The 20,314-nt window shown below is 42.4% G+C and overlaps 1 protein-coding gene across 2 annotated transcripts; it reads right to left on the bottom strand.

Annotated features, from left to right (window-relative positions):
* On the bottom strand, positions 4-20,306 carry ARG2 (arginase 2). Of its 2 annotated transcripts, none has more exons than XM_021400889.1 (8): positions 20,110-20,306; positions 19,116-19,188; positions 5,506-5,683; positions 4,482-4,641; positions 2,678-2,772; positions 2,346-2,450; positions 1,515-1,651; positions 4-337 (listed from the first exon to the last, which is right to left on the bottom strand). In XM_021400889.1, exons 1-8 carry the CDS (start codon positions 20,167-20,169, stop codon positions 132-134), a joined length of 1,014 nt encoding a protein of 337 aa, XP_021256564.1. In that variant the 5' UTR covers positions 20,170-20,306; the 3' UTR covers positions 4-131. The 2 variants fall into 2 exon arrangements, with proteins under 2 accessions (XP_021256564.1, XP_021256563.1); XM_021400888.1 differs by lacking the exon at positions 20,110-20,306 and adding an exon at positions 19,271-19,475.

The following is a 20,314-nucleotide window of genomic DNA, read 5'->3' as shown; positions in this document are numbered from 1 at the left end:
TGATCAAGTGGAAAAACTACTTTTATTTAAAAATTGAGAAGTTAACAGTATTTGCCAAGTGTTGACAGTCTATTTGCTCAAGTGCCTCAGCAGAGCTCTTTAACGTCCAGCGTACCCGGCATTGTGGATTCTTAAATCCTCACTTGCTCTTCGCTGTCAGATTCATCTGGAGAACTGGGTGTTGGGAGTTCATCAAAAGCAGTGTGCGCCCCTTCTCTCGTCTGTCCAAAGCACGTTGCTATCACATCAACTGCAAGACTAGCAGTTGCATTCGCTTCCTCTTGAGAAGCTCCAAGCAATGGATTGACTTCAACCATGTCTACAGCTGAAAGCATTCCTATAAAAATTATTTGCAGCTTTGTTACTATGTGTAGTGGAAATGCTAAGTCATCACTTGAACCAGTGACTGAGCACCTGGCAGGAGGGCGGGGCCAACCCAGGGGAGCTCAGGTGCAGTCAGTGCACCTGAGTGATCCTGGCTCCATCCCTTTTAAGGGTTGGCAGTGGAGGGGAGGGTATCTCACTTGGAGATCCCTGTCTACCTGAGGACCTTACAGGCCCTACAAAGGTAAGCAGTTTCTTTCTCTTGTTTCTATACCTACTGCTATCCCATCTAGGCAGATACTCACTTGCTGTAGCCTAAGACATTGCTGTTTTGCCATCTTGTTATGCTTATATCACGTTACACTAAGGAAAAAGGTTAAAGCTGTAAGAGGGTGTATTTTGTAGCCCTTCATTCTTTGCAGAAAGACTGATGTTTGAACTTGTGACCTATTCTGTCCATTGGACAAGTAAAATTGGCTCAAGTGAGGGAAAAGGTCATTGTTCTTTAGATGTAAGTTTTTTTCTTTGGTTCCTTAGGTCGTTGCTACCTCACTCCATCCGTGCTTTTAGCATTCAGGAAAAATTCAGGAGTTTGATCTTTCACCTACAGTTCTGAGGTGCACTTTATTATGTAAGACTTATTTATATTCTCTAGCTCCTATTCCTGATTCTATGGAGGTTTCTGCTTTTTTGATTCTTTCCATAACAATTTTTATTTCAGGAAATTCGTTGCTTAAACAATCTAAACAAAGTCTCTGGCATAAGGAGGAAACTCTTAAATTAGCTGCTGTATATAATTGGTGAAAGCTTAATTTGTTAGTCTTGCAACTTAGAATAGGATCTCCAAAATGCTTAAAATTGTTTGCATCCTTTTTTCCCCAAATGTATCTGGCTTCGTGTGTATAGGTATAGGGGACACTATTTTGTAGGATGACAAAGCCATTTTTTGGATTAGCCCTTAAGGTATATTTACTTTTGAGAATGTTGATGGTAAAGCTGCTTTCAACACCTCAAGTACTGCTCAGTGAGAGGAAATTGTTTTTCCTTTATGAGGGTCAAACTGACTTTTCAGGCACCTCAATTTTGGCTATATTCATCTTATTTGGTTAAACTTGTGTTTTGTGGAAAAACGTAACTGATATAGGCTTTATGCAGTCTGCTTTCCGGCAGAAAAGCTTGTCAGCTCTTACCTGTGTTGTGTATTTCCTCTGCAATGTACATGCCTTCTCTGTAAGTTAATCCACCTAGAACAGGAGTCCCAGTTGCTGGAGCCAGTGAGGGATCAAAAGCATCGATGTCAAAACTCAGGTGAATTGGTCTCTGACTCCTATGGACAAAAGGACAAGAAAAGCCGTTTCAAGAACTTAAGATTTTTTTGTGCATGTATTTTTTCACTGTCCAGGCTGATCAGCAAAGTAGCATCCTCTTGCATGATACTAAAGAGCTCTCCACAAAGTCCTACGCAATGTCATCTATGTGGAAATATATATATCTTTAATCTTTGGGTTCTCTGAAACATCTCTTACCTCAGACTTTTTTCTAACATACCTTGGGAAAACAGAAGTTTGACTTTCTGGTTTCACTGAGCATCTGCTTCAGTCTAAGGAAGAAGCCATGAAAAGCTTCTACCTCATTTACTGCAGCTGAATTCAATTTACTGTCAGTTGCTATATATATAATCTTAACAGGGGTACTCGAGACTCAGAGTTGATTCAACACTTCTGTCAAACTGCAGCAAAATACAGGATTCCTCAAGAAACAGGACAAATAACATGCAACAGGTTCCATTAGTCACTACAGCTGTAATTCCTCTCAAGATTTTTGCCAAACACTGTGACATGGTTCTATTTTAATATGTGTGAGTCAAGGATACAAGTAAACACTAAGACATACGATTTGCTGGACATTTCAGTGGTTCTGTTTGGCCACCTTACATCAACAGTGACCTTTGCTTATGTAACTTTGGGAAAGTGGGTACTCAGCAAATTGATGATAGAGTAGTTAAGTCAGTAGTTTGTTACCTGCCCATCAGCTGTTCGAATGTTCTTTCCATAACTTTCTGAATTCCAAGGCGATCAACATCCCTCATGGAAAAATACTGGATGTCATAGTTCTTCAAAATATAGCTGTTAGAATAAAAGTTTTAAAATAATTGTAATTATTAGTGGCCTAAACTGAAACTGTACAAACCTTGTGAACAGGTAGGTGTGGAAGAAGCCCGTGATTTCAGAGTTTACAAAAATCCTTTAAATCACAGAATCATAGAATTAGCTAGGTTGGAAAAGACCTACAAGATCACCTAGTCCAACCATCCACCTACCACCAGTAACCCCACTAAACTAAATCAACTTACTATTCAGCAGGATCCACATCCCTCAACCCAATGTACACAATATCAGATGCTGAAAGGCAGGGCTTTAGCCAGGAAAAGCCAGGAAGTTGTGGGACCTGCAGGCAAAGTGTTGGTATTAGATTAGTTTAATAACATATATAACAAACCTGTGCTTAATTCTTCCTTCAAAACTTTGCATTTATGGCATTTTTTTCTCTGCCTGTATAGAGAAGAGTTCACTACTTGAGAGCCTAGTTTCCTGATGTAATCAGTCCCTGCCTATGCCACACCATTTTACTCGAGCTAAATATGTTAATAGAGGAAGTCTCTAATGCAGTCTGAAGAGGAGGAATAAAAAGCTCAAATCCATAAGCAATTGGTAATTATCTTTGTTGAATATATTAGGAGATTATAAGAAGCAGGATACCCAGATGTAGGTCACTTGCACAGTGCACTTAATGGCAGTGTGAAGTAACTTAGCCAGTACATCCTACTCGAGTAGGATAAAACCCAAGGTATCTCTGCCTTTTTAGGAAAGTCACCAAGAAGTCAGGCAAACTGTTGCAGAAACAAAGGGCGAGTTTCCAGGTGGGGCAGGGAAGGGGAGGAGACTATATTGGGCTTTATCATCATGTAAAACTCCAGAGAACAGCAAGTCAGCAAATGAAAAATGATGAGATCCCATTAAAGGTCAGCATTGATAGTGAAATAGTTATACTATGCAATTTTGATTAAAAATTCTTCAGCCAGTAACATCTATTAATTTAAAGAGTGCTTTAAATTATCACACGCTACTTTATCCTCCCCTAGCTCTGAATACGTCTAGAGTCAACATAGCAAGAAGGTTTTGCTTCCCTTCTATGCTTCTCAATTATTAATTATATTCCAGCAACAACATTTGAAGCTATTTTTGAAGTCATAATATGACTGGCCACGCGCAATACTTTATAAGTATTGCTTTGTTCTAAGACTTACAGTATCATTCACCTTAGGTGAGCTTCAAAATTCACAAAATTTTCTTTTGCCTTTTCTGTTTCTCCTGCAGAAGTCGGCACAACTGCCAAATAAAAGCCATCCCCTTTAACTTAAGGAAAAAAAAAAACACAAGAAATACAGTAGCCTTCTATATTAACCTCCTTGTGTCCTGGAAATATTTCATGAAGCATTACTTTAGGAATTCTAGCAAGTTTGAAGTGACTGTACAAGAATTATTAGCAAGAGGAAAGTATTTAAAAGGACCAAATAATTATTTGCTTGTAGATGGAATTCATTCAAATGAATTTGCAGGAGAAAAGCAGAAGAGCTTTAGCAGCTGAGAGCAGTCTTCCTATGCCAGACAGGTACTAATGTTACAATCTCTTCAATACCCATAAAGACATTAAGTAATCTTATCTGGAAGAAGCATTTTATCAACACAGCACCCAAAAGATTTATCAGGGAATAAACAAAATTCAAGGAATGACTAGCAGAGCATCGTTCCAGAGTAAAATCAAGAGTTAGCTTTTCTGCAGATCCAGTGTCCATTCTCAATATGCAGTTGCCAATCCTGCTCCTTTCTCCAGCCTAAACCTTAACAGAAACAGGTTCTTGTTTCTAAGTTCTGACTGCAAAGGCTTCTGCTCCTGAAGAATGCACAGGACACCACTGTTGTGTCTCCAGTAGATGCAACAGGTACTTGTAGAATCATAGAATGGCTTGGGTTGGAAGGGACCTTAAAGATGATCTAATTCCAGCCGCCTGCATGGCAGTTAAGAAAGCGCTCTATGCCAGAAAAAGTAAAATGCTTAGAGGATTTCAGTGTAGGCTGTCTACGCACGATACTTACTTTATCTTGAAGTTCTCTCAAGAGAAATGAGAGAGGCTGTCCATGGAGGTTTCCAGACTGAGTTGTAAGAGGAGTGTTAATATCAGCATGTGCGTCCACCCAGATCACACAGAGATGTGGGCACTGCCGTGTGTGGCCACTGATGGAACCAAGTGCCAAGCTGCAAGTACAGTAGCAAAGTCTTTACTCAAGTGTGCAAAACATTGTCCCTGCAGTTGTTCTGAAGTAGAAATAGGAAGTCTGCAACTTCAGACAGCATCATTGTCATGTTTCAACATATTGGACATCCCTATGATGAATGAAGGGTGTGTGCTGTACAAGCTGCGTGGCATGCCACTCCCAAATAACTCTACAGGACAGTACTTGTAATGAAAGATTAGAGAGAGCTCTTCTCTCTCCATTGCCACCCTTCACAAACTAAATTTTATGTGTTCTAGCTCCAAATGATCTCTTAGGAAGTCCAATACGCTAACTCATTAATTTGCTGTTCAACAATTTTGCCATGTCACCTTCACCTCAAATTCATTCTTATGTGTCCAGCCTTCTTCAACCACTTCTTACACTTTTCACTTCAGGTTAGTGAAAAAGAATGGAAAGACAGTCTCACATATTTTAATATCTATTAAAAAGTGGCCTGTGTGCAGGCATTACAAACAAATCCTAAGAGATGACATCCTGAGAGCTAGGGGGTCAAAACAGGCATATCACTAAACATTCAGCAGTAAAGAAACTGCAACAATTCCTAAAGGGATCCGATCACATAACTTTCCTGAAGAGGAAAACCTCATTTGTATGTTTACAGATCAATAACAGTCTGGAATTAAGCAGTACTGTCTTCAGAAGGCCAGGTAAATGACTTTAATGTTCCAGAAGCCTCAGAAATCAAATCAAGATGCTGCTATGGTTCTGCCAGGGAATAACCCCCTTCTCACTACCCTTCTATTTTTTACTTAAATTCTTATGCTCCCCTTTAAGTGTCAGCCTGCAGCATGCAACACAAATCACCTTTAGTTTGTGAGCGCACCTGTGATCACCTCCTATAGTGACGCAGCTGTGTCCAGCAGCTACTGCTCTGCTTACAGCATCAGCCAGTACCTGGCTGGCTAACCCCACTGACCGTGGGTAATAAATCAAGTTGTTGTACAGTTCATCATTGGGAACTTGAGTGAAATTCAAATCTCCAAAGTCGTACAGTTGGCATCCTGGAAACATGATAACAAAAGGAGAAAGGGGAGTTACTAAATGAGCACCCAAAGGAAAAGACAATCCAAACTGAAAATAAAATACGGTCTCTTAAAAAAATTAGTTGGGCAAGTATGTAAGGAACAATGGGGAGGGAACCATTTCACTGGACTATTTGCATGCCCTTGCCAACAATCATCTCACAAATCAGAAAGCTTAAGATGATAACATCACTTTGTCAATGATATAAGAGGCCAATCATAGAATTTCACCTAAAAAGGAGCTTTGTTTTAACTATTGACAATTATAGCACAAAAATGTATGGTTTGTATTGCTGTTTTTCTAATCAGCCAAGTTGCATATGATCTTAAATTAGTTGCTGAAAGATGCCTAGAACTGTGTTTCGTCAAGTTTATTTGAGTCCTCATGGTTATTTACCATTCCCAAACCCCACAAAAACCCAGGCACAAAGAGTGCTAAGTTAACAATAATGGAGGTTTTTTTTTTTTTTTCTTTTTTTTGGAGAGTACTTCTCAAGCAACTGGTGTCTTGTAGGAGAACCTGTCTGTTTTCCCAATGCAAAATGTCAGAGGAGATATTTTAATTCTGGGACTTTGACCCCAGTCCTCTTTGAGATCCTGACATTGCTAGGTATGGCTTAAATGGCTGTTGAAACATGACAATATTACAAATCTAAGACTTATCCTAAAAGATATTTCTGTCTATTTAACAAAAAGAAGTCCCTTCACAGACTAGGAAACAAGGGAATATTTTTGTGTGTCATCTCCCTTCTCTCACCCAAATGGAAAAATGAGTTTATTAACTGGCTGTTTCTAAATTATCTTCCATATCAGTGCTTCAACTTTGAAGTTCTGCTGTCTGATACCACATGCTTTCATAACAGTCTTTTAGATCTCCCAGGCCACAGCCTCTCAGTTTCAGATAGTGCCTGAAGTGCCTGCAGCAGTTGGCCTGATGAGGACTGTAAAAGGTATTTACAGCTACACGGGAAGTAGCTGAAGACTACCCCAAATACCAGTCATGCCTCTCCAATTTGTTCCTCAGAATCACTAGTCCGTTCACAGTTCAAAGCATCCAGGCTGGAGCTTGACATTTTGCCTTTGGCCGTTTGGGGACTAACAGGAAACTTTGAAAAATTAAGGCAAGCAAATCAACATGGAGAAACATCTCACTTGGGGCTCTGTGGTTCCTGCCTGATGCCCATGAAACCATTAGCTATGAAAAAGGCTGTGTAGATTTGGTTGAAATAAGGTTGAAGTTGCACTGAGAAAAATGAGTTCATTATCATTTCAAAGGATTTTTGGACTGATTAATAGAATGAAAGAAAAAGTTTGAGTCACTGGTGAGAATTAGGCTACTGGGAAATAGGCAAGCATACTTTCTATATCAAGGACATATGCAAACCTAAATTTGCTAGGAGAGGATATGGCAGCTGAGCACAGCTACTTGACAAAACATTAAGTGAATATAGCATCAGCAACTCTGCAAGAATGCACATTATCTACAGATACTTAAAGCAGTAAGCTGGACCTACTACTGCATAGATTTCAAAAGACATCACAGGCATACAGCAGCATTTTTTTCCTCCCTCACGCAATACCTAAGTCGTCAGCAGGACAACAGCTCTGGAATTTTAAGCTAATTTTTTTCCAGGTTTCAATGTGCTATCTGATCTCCAGCACAAACATTTCCCTCCGCTGTTTCGTTCTACTTCCACACAGAATCAGGAAGGTGTTGCAATATTCACTGTACATACCTTAAAGATTTTTTTTTTTTTTAAATCTCTGTCTTCCTGCAAGGCTACTTCTCAGGCATGCGTATTATTCCACTGTTATTCAAAGGTTTGATGAAAGTACTTTAGTATGGTTGAAGATGAGTTTTATTATAATACATCAAGATACTGCATCAGTCGGTATCAAGAGCTTTGGAAGACCGTACAAATTAAAAGTTTCCCACATTCCTTTGATCTGATGCCTCTGATGTGCACAGGGAGTAGATCTGCAGTTGAGCAGCCATGTTTGATGATTTGCACAGCAAGAGCACATTGTGCAATGTAATGAAGGAAAAGACTGCCACTTAAGACTTGTCCTCTCTCCCAGGAGATACAGCACAGTGTTTTTACCCACTGAAGGATCAAAAAGAACAGAAGGCAATTATAGCATAGTGCCCCATCTTTAGATCAGTGTAAAACAAAGAACTGACCATGCCCTCTTCCGTAGCACTTTAAGGACTCTTTTAAGATTCCTGAGGCTATCCTCAAAGCAGGGCAAACAGCAGATTCTACAAATGATGTTTAAGGGAGTATCAGCTGGTGCCTAAGACTTTTTTGTTGTTGTTTTTTTACTATTTTCTTCCAGACCCCCATTGGTAAGTTGTAATAACTTGATTCTGTTTCTGAATTAGAAGAGCCTTTTGTTTCCTGTGGTGACCATCAGGTTCACACAGCTGCCACTGGGGATGTGTTAGAGATAGATGGACACAGCTTTGGGGTCCAGAACTGTAGGATCTTGTTAACCTTTTGGACAAAGAGTACTCCCACACCTTCCAAATTAAGATGCCTTTCTAGTTAATTTTATAAAAAAAAAAGCAGAACGTCTGTTGAAGACAGCAGATGCCTCAGTTTTTGTTGCCATCTTTAAAAGTTTAGTTGTTCAGGTGCAGTTCATAAATCTTGCAGCAGCTTCTTTCTTTGCTTCTCTCTTTTGTTTAGGCCCGCTGGTTTTACACACTTACAGAGGATAGCTCAAGTTTCTCTGGGTGACTTGAATGTTTTCAGTCAGCTACCTCTGTTTGTCTCACTGTGATGCAAACAGTCTCAGAAGTAAATATGAATGCAACCCTAAAAACTTCAATATCTTCTCATATATAAGTATACATGAGTATGCATATATAATATCTAGTGGGTAGAGATTAAAGTGTATGTTTTGTACATATATTATGATTATATATTTTTAATACACCTAGAATTTTTAAGGCTACGATGAAATGACCCTGGGGCAAAGGAAAGCTTAGTGAATGACATACAAAGATATTCACAGTACACAGAATAACCACATGCCAGCAGGCAATTAGAAGTGCCTGCACATACTTAGGAGTGACCAGATATCAAAGAGCTAAAATGAACATGCTCATTTGTCTGTGTGCTTACTGAATATAAAGGAAAAGAATACGTCAGGTTGTCAAGTCAAGTATTGTACTCTTGTCTAAGGGTCAAGTCTTCCCTTAGATTCTCTTTGAATTCTCAGATATTAGTCTAATGCTTAAAGACCTGAGTTACTTGCCCTGTGATCTGCCCATGCATAGTTTTGATTTAAGGGAGTTTAATAACTGAATCTCTCAACTGCATTTTGCTGCTCAATACAGAAATTCATAGATGGGTAGACATGCTGCAGTGCAGTACAACCTACCATGTCTTGCTGGTACTCGGTCATTAATGAGAAACTATATAATCCACCATACCCTACTTTCTCTAGTAGTTTGCATTTATGTTTTAAGATAGTAAAAGCTATAAACAAATAACTTTCTATATCAGCATGGAAAGTTAACAAAGAATACATGTAGGCCTTTTAAACATTACTATCTCTCAGTTCTCAAAAATGGAAAAAGATGTGGGCAAACACAGAAGCCAAATTCCTTAGACTCATTAGAAAGCTCAGCATGCAAACCATTTGTCCGTGCAGCAGGTCACATCTAGACAGGAACAGCAGGGGACATACTTTGGCATTTGAAGATTTGCTCTGCCAGGTGAAGCTTTGTTTTCCAACAAGTTAAGGAAAAAAGCACACAAGAAGACTACCCACCAGACAGCTGGGCTGTGACCAGCAAGTTCATTGTATCTGTGACCTATGTGGAAGGTTATGTAGAATGAAAGCAGTTTCTTTTCCCCACCAGCTCTACAGACTTCCCTGCATGTGTTTTTATTTCAGTCATAATCATATTCTTTCCTGTCAAAAAGTATTCAGTAGGATAGGTGAGAACTCTTAACTGCTCTCTTTAAAGTATCGGTAACAGCTCTGTAGATGTTACCTCCTGTCTATAAGCATTTACCCCTAGATTTTTACAGAACTCGGGAAAATACAGTAAAAATCTTACAGTTCCTTTACCTTACTTTTACAGTAAAAAGCATCAGGTTGTTTGTTCATTCTAAAAAAATGGCTTCAACCAAGCAGAATTATTTTCAACTTTAGATTCTTTCAGATTTAGGCTTTCTTTTTAAATGAAACAGTACCATTCAGTACCTAGAAACTAAAGACCGCAGATGTTTTGCTAGTAGCTAAAGAATATGAAGTTAAATATAATCAAATGAAATGTTTTTGCTCCCCTTCAAAACTCTTAACAAAAATTACATTAAAATAAGAAATATATTCTGTTCTAGTAATTAGTGAATGATCAATGCCACATTATATACACATACCTAAATCCATGCAACTCAGCTTTATCAGCACGGACTCACTGCCTGTTTTAAGAGATCACTGTTTCAAGTGGGGGAGGGTGGGAAGGGGAGGAAGGATTGATTCATCTGTTGCTGTTATAGAAGTTTGAAAGGGGTATCAGGGAAATGAGGGTGTCAGTCTGAATACAAACACACAGTATAATTACATAAACAATACATGCATTTTTGTACAACAGTTCTTCTGTTAGTATGCATGATTAATGCAGAGCTACTTGGGTACACATTTCAGCCAAAAAGGAGTTAGTTGCTTGGAATATTTTTCACAGTTTATCTTTCCTAGGTGGAGGGGATTTGGTAGGTCACAGCTAATGGTTGAGAGCACCAGGTGAGAAGGCTCAGCTAACTCAGGGAGCTCAGGTGCAAGCAATGCACCAGAGTGACTGGGAGGGGTGGAGCCTGGGTTAACCCCTCCTCACCCTCATTTAAGGGTTGGCAGCTGAGGGAGTAGCATCTCTCTGGATAGAGATTGCACTCCTCTTGAGTCATCACTGGTTGTCAGAAAGGGTGAGCCAATTTTTTCTTTTTTTTTTTTAAATCTGCTATTGCTCCATAGGGTTTGTGTCCCACTAGAAGGCACTGTCATCACTTTTTTTTGCCATATACCTAGGTCTGTTTCTTTTGACCTGAACAAGTTGGGAAAAGGTCACATAGGCATCCAGCCAGCAGATGAGGGGATATAGGACAGTTACTTCTTCAACTTGCAGAGCCCAGAACAGGAATTTACATATATCTAGTAAAGGGAATCAGTATTTTTCATCAGTACAAGCTTAACTTGTACTTAAGAAAGAATAGAAATACAAATTAAGAACATACTTAACAAAATAAAGTCTCCTGTATGCCTCTTCAAATCTGCTGTTAACATCATAATGGGGCTCAACTCAGTGCAAAAGCAGGTGGCATTTAACTGAAAAACATCCGGGCACTAGCAGCAGGGAAAGCTTCCCATCCTCCTCTGCTAGGATGCTGCACCCCAGCCAGAAGCTGGAATTTGACAGAAGGAGATTCAGCCTTCAAAGCCCAGGCTATCTGCTGACATTGCTGAAAGGCACACTATTGTAATACAGTTATAACAAGTCTCCTAGGCAGCAAACAGGACTTGAAACAGAAGCAGGTGGAAAACAAGATAGAAGTGATCTCTTGACACAGGCTGCTTACACTGGATATTTGTGAACTAGAGGAAAAACAGAACATCCTAAATTAAATGGGAAGTTTCTCTTAGGAGTTTTTTTTAATCTTGCTGGACTAATTTAAAAAGAATCTGAAGTGCCACTGTTACTGTATCTCACTGTGCTATGTATTATATAAAACTGCTCTCATGAAAGCATCACTAGTGCTTACACGAGAGTTGCTTGCTCAGATTACAGCCTCCTTAATACAGAGAGGCTTTTCAGGAACCAATGAGTATTATGAACAGTGTTTATAGATAATGTTTTACTTCCTGTGAGCAGAGGGCTACAAGCTGTTACCATTATAAGCTCACTGACTGGGATGGACTTTATTTTGTAATGCCTTCTCAAAGACACAGGTAGTGTGTTCCACAACAGCAAACAAATAACTCATTCACTATGAACAGTGCATTCTGAAACTCGTTTTAAGACAGTTTTAACCTCCCATATTCATCTGGGGAGGTGAGTGTAAGCAAAGACACACTTTTGTTCTATAGGAATATGAAGCAAGGCTAGCAAGGTTGTAGCTGCAAGGGTCTAAAACTTCAGCAGCCAAGTTTAATCAAAATATTTTGTGCTTTGAAGTTGATTTTAGAAGTTTGATTCTCTTTAAATATGTCTACATCTAATAGGAGATTTCTTCCAATAAAAGGAGGTTCATGTCCCAGGAAGTTCCACCCTGCTTTTTAGTATTCAGACAGGTCTGGCTTAAGGTGAAGTAAAAGGCTCTTGCTCAGACAGCAACGACCCAATTCCAAGTGCTACCCCATGTCTGTAGTCTTGAAGTGTCCCCTTTGCTTACTATTAGCTAAGAAATATTTTTCCCAGCCGCAAATCAAGAAGCTACCTCATTTCCCCCTTTGTAACTTTAATCACTTACGAAACCCAGTGCACTTGACCTGAAAGAGGTCTCCAAAAACGTCAGTGTCAGGTGTTGGGAAACATTTGCTCTGTGGCTTGCATCAGAGACAAGGGTGCACCTACTATGGTCTGTCACTCTGCTGACCAGCCCAGCATGAGTTCCACTTCCCTTCCAATAAACTTAACCCAGAAACAGTTCCTGACAGCAAAGCAAGCACTTAAAGCCATAGGGAGTCATAATACCAAAACAGCTTTCCTCAACAAGGAAATGCTTGAGAATATTACAGAAGTGGTTATTATATTAGTTAACCAGTCAGGTAGCAACAAGGAAGGAAGAACAGAAGTAGAACTCATTGAAGGTTTCTCCTTATCTGCTGCAATAAAGTAGTATCAGACCAGCTCACTCATTCATATTAAAATGACCATTTTTTTTGGTGCCTCAACCCCAGCTTTTCACCAGCTGAAGTAACGACCGATATTTCCATCTTCCATCCAAAAGTAATTTTCTGTATCATGTTCCTAGAAGCGCGTACCTGCCATAGGTACCTTGATCTTGCAAGTCTACAATGACAAAGTTTCAAATGAAGAAATAAGATTCCCCACACCCACCATAAAGCAGACCAAAACCCAATTCGTTATCTAGCTTTTCGGTCATCTCCCTATGCCTCTCCCCTATAGCTTCTCTCCTTCAATACCATTCATAGTAAAAAATTAAGCAGCACCTTACTTGAACTTATTCCAGTCCAGATAATTTGTTTTGTGGGTGAAGAAAATCAGCTAAGCCATGTATTAAAACTGATTTTGTAACAAGATATCAAGATTCAAACACATCGTCCGTAAAACTAAATGAAGTACAAGACAAAGAACTCTATTCTTTGATCCTTCAATCTCATCTTCCTTTACTGAAAGATTAGAAGAAAATAATTCAGTTTCCTGATCTGCACTGGTTTAGCTGAATATTTTTAAAGGTTTATTTAAAGCAAACTGATATGAAAAACAACTAGAATTTAAGCAACCATTATGCTTTATTCTAAGTTAAGTTTCCTTTAAAGCTTCTTTCACGGATAATGTATAGCCTGGAATCTGCACCAAAGAGGGGAAAAAAGCATATACATAAAATTAGAGTGACACGGAGCTTTTCAGACTGAAGATAAATGAGCAGATGGTATCTTCCATCAGCATGAGAAACGGAAGAGAATCAGAGCTGACCTATCAGAAGGAATGCCTGAACTCCATGTACACTCACTGCCCTTATTTCTCCAGTAATTTCTAAGCCTAGTGGTGATCACGCAAACATTAAAGTGTCCAACATTTAAAAGGATAACTCATAACTGGTGTCACGACACATTCCCCTACTTCTAGCTTAGGTTTCTGTGCCCAAGGCCAGTTGTGAAAAAGCAACCATGGAGCAGCCTCCCTGGAGATGTTCCCAGAGCAGTTCTCCTGCAAAGCCTCTGCAGGGCTGCTCCTGCCTGCCTGGTTATCAGTCAGTTCCTGGCAGCCTGCTGTCACTGAGTTGAGCCACACCTGCCCTCGGTGCATTCCGACAGCTGCCCAAATGTTATGCTGCAGGTGCCAGTTATGACCAGGGCATTTAACTGTGCCTTGACTTTGGCCATACAGGTATCACCATTGCTCTCTGAAATTAACCATTTGTGGCTAATAAACATTCGAAGGGTATATTTCTAAAGAATAACTGTCTCTTGGATCTGTACAAATAAGAGGAAGGAAATCTATTCTAGTTCCAGAAATAAGCTGTGGTGCTTCATAAGCATGTTATACTGACGTTAAATAGAGGTATTTGTGCATGCTTTTGTCTGCGAGAGGAAAAGGAAAGAAGGCTGCCATTTACCTGTTTTGTTGGGCATGGAGGAAGCATGCCTGGGTTAAAAAAAAAAAATAGGGCGTTCCCACTTCTGCTTGGTAGGGCAGATGTCTTAGCTATTACTGTTAACAACCTTATGCTGTATCCTAGCCATTTTTTCCCCTGAGAAAATTCATAGCAAATTAATAGATAGCTTTGACAGTACTGACAGCAGACGTGATCAGAAGCACCCATGAACAATAGCATTTTTCATCTCGGCAACAAAGATTTAACAAAACACACTATTTAAATTGTGAGCAGCTTAATATTTTGTCTGCCTGCATTTTAGCCTCATCAACGGTGAAAAATGTGAATAACAAGACTAAAATAAGAGACAAATTTTGAGGTTACCTATGGAGGACATTCAGACTTTCCTGGAATTCTACAGGTTTAGGAGGCTTGACTGGCTCTACTAACTGAGAATGCATTAAAGGATATAAAATACTGAGTTTTGAAGAGGAATGGTAGAGACAGAAAATAGTACAGAGCTAAACTAGATTAGAAGACCAAAACACTGAATTTCTGACAAATTGTTGTTTCTAACACAAATGTATCTTTAAAAAAAGGCCAAACTACAGTCTTGACTTAGATTTAAGGAAAGCAGAATGGAACAGTGTACTTAAGGCTTAAAGGACACAGGCAGTTCTTTAATATTTTTGACATATTTACTGGATGTGCTGATGAAAAGTGTTTTTCTAACATGGCAGCTCTAGCTGTTATCAGTCACTTCTGCTGAACTCCAGCACCAGTACTTACTCTTTGTACCTCTGTGCATAATTGAAAGACTATTTATCTTCTTAAAAATCTTCACCTAAGATGATAATGAAGATATGTCGAAGTAGCTAATTCATTACTTATTTTCCATCAATACAGAAACTTGCCATAACTTCACCTGCTGGTGAGACAGAAAAGCTGAATTGCTATTTTAAGGCACTGATGTCAGCAGGGATCCAATGGTTTTAGGCAAAGCAGGAGCGTATCTCCAGTCACATGGGGATTAGCGGCTCCTTTCCTCTTTTAGAGGGGTATCTCCTTAAGTTTTCTGATTCACTACACTGACTCCCCGCATTCTGTTACTGTAGAGCTTTGTTCCTATGAAACAGAAGAGCAGTAACATGATGGTCACTCTTTTTTTTGATAAGCCTAGCTCTACTTGTTTTGTAGGCTCCATGACTGCAGTCTGCCAGCTTGTCAAACAAGCAACTCTGTACCTTTTTTTTTTTTTTTTAAATCCATTCTAGAGTAGTAGAAACCCAACTGTAATTAAACATGCAACCCAGCCTCATTTGGCTCATTAAATAAAACAGAAATCAGCAACAGTCAACATACGAGAATGAAGACTTTGGAAGAACTTTCATACTAGCGTTATTTCCGTGCTAGCAACAGTAAAGGTGCTCTAGATCACAATGGCCTTTGAGGTGACTAACAACAGCTACCTACTGCTTATAGAAATGTGAAAATGGTCCTTTTCTCTTTTGGGTAAGAGGACTAAGCAACACCGGATTTAAGCTTAATCAGATTCTCTGTATAATCTACAGCAGAAAGGAGAGGTCAGAAAAAACTTCTGAAAAGGATACTCAAAAAAGAACACTTTGCATCTTCTGTAGCTTAAGTCAAGGGTACTTTGTCATCTAACTCCCCCACACCATTCCACTCAAAGTTCAAGAACCTCCTATTTGTGCCTATTTGTATTAACTGCTAGAACAACGTATAGCCCTCCTTGTATGCTGTCTCCACGCAATGGAGTTAACAATCTCTTTTTTTCATGTAGTATTTTTTCTTCTCTGAAGGGAAAGTAAAATCCTTTAACGTGTTAATATTTTAGTTTCCCTTTGGAAAAGAAACGATGCCAAAAGACAAACATCACTGAAGTGATTAAGAAGCCCCACAGGCTTAGTCAGTTATGTTTTAATTACACTCGCTACAGACTTGCACACCCACTGTTCTTGGCCTGGGAGCTGGACTCCTGCTACCTTAGCGCTCTCCTCTTGGTTACACCTCAAGGTACTACCAAGGGGTAACAGCGTTCTTGCTCTTCTAGGAGGGCATAAAAGACAAGTTAATGGCTCAGATTCATCTCTGACAGGCTACTGATACCATCTGCTTCTCAGCTCCCTCTTTGTATTTCAGCCTAAGCATGAACAAGCTGCTCAGCAGCAGTGATCATCCTAGGCAGCCAAAAAGATATAATACCATGTGCCTACAGTCACAGAGTCTTTCAAGGGAAAGATCGAAAAAGATAGAAATTGGAGCAGCAGCTCAGGTGGCTGCAATAGAAAAAAAAAAACAACAAAAAACCAGCTGTTAGAATAGAGCAAGAGGAACAGATAAATCCCTTCCAAATGGGAGAAGAACCAAATATATGGTGTTCTCACTTTCTCTGATGTACCTTCAGCAACTGAAGTTATTCAATTAGATATATATGCATACAGAAAGCCATGCAGTTCCTTGATATTCAAAGTAACAAAGTATAATACATGTGACTTAAACAGTGCATGCATCTTACTATCCAAATGCTGCAGTTCTAAAGTGGACTTAAGAGCATCTCCATTTTATGCAGGTCAAATTGAACACGTGGATGTAAAATGAGCAAGACAAACTTTACAAATTCAGACAAACAGCAGATTCTAACAATCTCTTCCACTTTAAACAAATGAATGTAGTTTTCCCTATAGGAATGACATCTCCTTTTCCCATTTATGCTTCTTTTGACTGCTCTGAATCCACCTCACGTTCTTGCTGGGAAGCATCTCCCCACTGTTCGCCTCACCCCCACTTCCAAGTTTGTCATGACAAGGACAAACATTGCAATCGTGTCTACAGCCATCTCCAACAACCCTGCTGGAAGGAGAAGCAGGGGGGAACAAAACAACACAACACCTGCAGCTCATGGACATGCAAGCTTCAGAAATAGACTATACATATGGGAAAACAGAAGCCTCGTATCTTAGGCAGACATTATTCTTAAGGAGAAATCTGTTCTGCTGCAGTTATCTACCTGCTCCTGGAAGACAAGAAACAGGGACCCATGAGAACAACAGATTCTTTCGGCAGAATGGATAGACAGAAGGCTCAAGTTAATAAGAGCAGCACTGCTCTTTTGCCTTCTTCAATGTTTAAGAAGAGAATGTACTGTGGTAAAAAGGTGAAGACAAAGGGAAACATTTTACTGCCAGTTCAGCATACCACAGGAGGCCGAGCAATGGCACTATCACATTACTCCAGGCAAAGCTATCCTGCCAGCCCCCCCACAAAAGCTAATCATTTGTTAAGGTTCCATGAACAACAGATGTGCACAATTCAAAAGGCTGCATGGTAGTTCCCTCCTCAACCTACCACCCAGCCCTCCAGCAGATGGTCTCTGCACAATACACAGTTCCTCAGTCCATGCCAGGGACGTGCCCTCACACAGAACGCATTACAATGTTTGTGCCATCTGAACCCGTTCAGGAGAGAGGTGCAGAGATTCAAGAAGCAATAAACATCAATGCCAAATGGAGAAGAGCACTACCCCAGTGGAATAATGCAACAGGAAACTGAAGCTGCAGGAAAAATAATCCCAGAGCCATTATAAACTTTAAGAGAAGAGCAAGAAAGTATCTCCATGTACGTTACTGACTAATTAGAAAGAGGTCCATAAGCAACTAAATAGTGAGAGTACTCTTCACCTTCTGTTTATTTCTGAATTTAGTTTGCTTCATTTCTATCCTTTTTTCTTTTCATTGTTACTGGGATCCTGAAAGGGATCCTCCTTTCTCCTCACCTTCTTCAAGCTTCTACTGAAGTGAGCTTGTGTCATGCAAAGGCGATTTAAAAAAATAAATAAAAAGGATTTTTATAAAATGCAAAGTATTAGAACAATTTGAAAGAGAACCCCAGGCTTTCCAATAGAGAATTCTACTGGAAGTCGACATCAAACCACTGCCTGCCTCCTTACAGAGGATAACGTATCCTTTCAAAGCTGCTAACTTGTTATTTTCTGTAGCTTTAAGGTCAGTAATATCTAGACCTGCATTTATTCCAGTGTACAACAGCTCTTCTATTTTTGTTGTGGCTATAGATCATGATTGCTAACAAGTCAAACATTGCCAAGGGTACGCAGGGGATGAGCAAGACATGCATCTCAGCTTGGCACAATATAGGACAGGAAACGAGCATCTACTCACTTGCTTGCAAATTGGGACTTTCCAGCTCGTGAATCATAAAATGCGCACAGTGAGCCCATAGGGCTGTACAGAACAATAGCCCGCTTTAGAGTGATTTCATAATTCAGATTAAATTTGCTAGAAGGCTATTAGCAATTATCTTTCCTCTGCATGCAGCTGAATTTCATTAGCGCTAATCACACACAGTAGATAATGTTTTCTCTGTTGGTCCACCTCTGCAATTCATCACTGTACAGCTTTCAACGCTACCTAAAGATTCTCTAAGGCCGCTTTAAAGGTTTCTATCCCTTATATCAGGTTTTGAGTACTGCATCACAGTTATTAATCGGTTCTCAGCTTGTAGAAACAACAGATGCGAGAAGCTGAATCACAAATAAGCAAAAACTTCAGATAGACATAGACCTGAAGATTTCTCCAGAGAATTCTGAATTTCATCACTTGAAAGTATGCGGCCGTTGTGGGAACAAGCTAAGTTCCTGGCTATGAATATGGAATCGAGGAGCACGGCAAGCGGCATCCCTGGCCTGCGTGCACGGAACGCTTCCTACGCGGCCTGATGCTTCTCCGGCTTGTGGGAGCAGCGCACCGCCGCTGCCCAGCGAAGCCACCAGCACGGCAGCGCAGAGCGGATGCGGTCTCCGGGAGCCGGGAAGGAACGCGTGCAGCGGCACGGAGCCCTTTGTTCCGGGCACCCCACGAGGTTACCGCTGCGGCTCCGGCTGTTTTGCACGGAGACCGGCGGCCGGCGCGGTGCGGCGGAACGCGGGGCGAGGGGCCGCTCTTCCCTCTCCCCCCATCCCCCCGCGCGGCGGGCGGCTGAGTCACGCTCCTCCGACGGGCGCGGGGAGGGGGAGCCCCGGTGGGGGTGAGGGGGCCCTGACGGGGACGGGATGGGGAGGATCGCGTCCCGCGGCGCCTCACCGAGCCCGGCCAGCCGCTCCGCCAGCCCCGCGGCGCGGAGAGTAGCGGGGCCGTGGTCCACTCCGCGCCGTTTCTGTCAGACAAAGAAAAAGGGACGCGTTAGCGAGCGCTGCCCTCCGCCGCGCCGCGGCCCCCCGCCCCGGCCCGGCGCCCACCTGTCCCCTGGAGAACGGGGCGCCCACCAGCGCCACCGAGCGCGCCCGCCGGGGCAGCTGCAGCCCCGCGTCCGCCCGCTTGCGGAGGAGCCGCGCGAAGCCGCCGCGTAGGGCCATGGCGCAGAAGATGCCGAACGAGCGGAGGATGCCCGCCGTTGCCGCGCCGCTCCTTTTAGCCGGCTCCAGCTCCGCGCGCCGCCGCCGGGCCCCGCCCCGCCCGCACACCCCCGTGCCGCCCGGCCAATGGCGGCGCGCGCGCACGGAGGTGTGTCCCACCCACGGAGCCGCGCGGGGCCCTTCGCGCGACGCGGGCGGGCAACGGCTCCTCCTCACGCGCCCGCCCCGCTTGGGGTTTTTCCACTCCCGCCGCCGGGGGCTCGCGCACCTGCCCCGGGCGGGGCGGCAGGCGCGGGGGGACGGACGGCAGCGCCTCGGCCTGGCGCCCCGAGGCACCCGCGGGCGGGAGCCCTCGGCCGCCCTGCTGCAGCCCGCGGCGCTGGGTGGGGGCGTCGTGACCCAAGAGCGGGAGCCGGCACCCGGTCTCCTCGAAGCTCATACAGCCGGACTCGGACCGTCGCTTCAGTGCGCGAACGCACGCGTTTTGAGGAAGGCCGAAGGAGCGGCGGTGGCAGGGAGCAGGCTCCCCGCTTCTCACGGCGGAGATTTCCGCCACCGCCCGCCGGCAGCTCGCGCCGCTCCCTCGCCTCGCACGGCGTCAGCTCCCGCCCCGCGCCCCCTCCTCGGCCGGCACGGTTAGCGCCGATCCTCCTCGTAAACACGTGCAGCTCCAGTCTCTAATATTAGCGCCCCGTTTTCAGCCTAGATAAGCTTTTTGTCACCGGTTTTACTCTCGGCCTTTCGGCCCCCGTTCCCGCCGCTCCTTTGTTTACACGCGGCATCCACGCAGGGGCTCTGCAGCTGCCACGAATGCGGACACCTGCCCACAGAAAGTTGGGGGGCAACCTGCGGGGGAGGAGGGGGGCAAACGGGGAGCAACGCGCCTGCCCCGCTCCGTCCCGGTGAGGGGCACGCGGGGGAACACCA

This window comes from Numida meleagris, chromosome 6, assembly GCF_002078875.1.
Source record: "Numida meleagris isolate 19003 breed g44 Domestic line chromosome 6, NumMel1.0, whole genome shotgun sequence".
NCBI lineage: Eukaryota > Metazoa > Chordata > Aves > Galliformes > Numididae > Numida > Numida meleagris.
This window is presented reverse-complemented; position numbering and strand designations above follow the sequence as displayed.

Bases quoted from the DNA above. Each gene is read 5' to 3' on its own strand.
- ARG2 (XM_021400888.1), bottom strand. From the start codon at position 19,387: ATGGCCCTACGCGGCGGCTTCGCGCGGCTCCTCCGCAAGCGGGCGGAC. The intron at 4,642-5,505 runs GTGCGCTCACAA...CTGTACTTGCAG, and splicing joins ACTATAGGAGGTGATCACAG to CTTGGCACTTGGTTCCATCA. The intron at 1,652-2,345 runs GTAACAAACTAC...TTTTGTCCATAG, and splicing joins TTCGAACAGCTGATGGGCAG to GAGTCAGAGACCAATTCACC.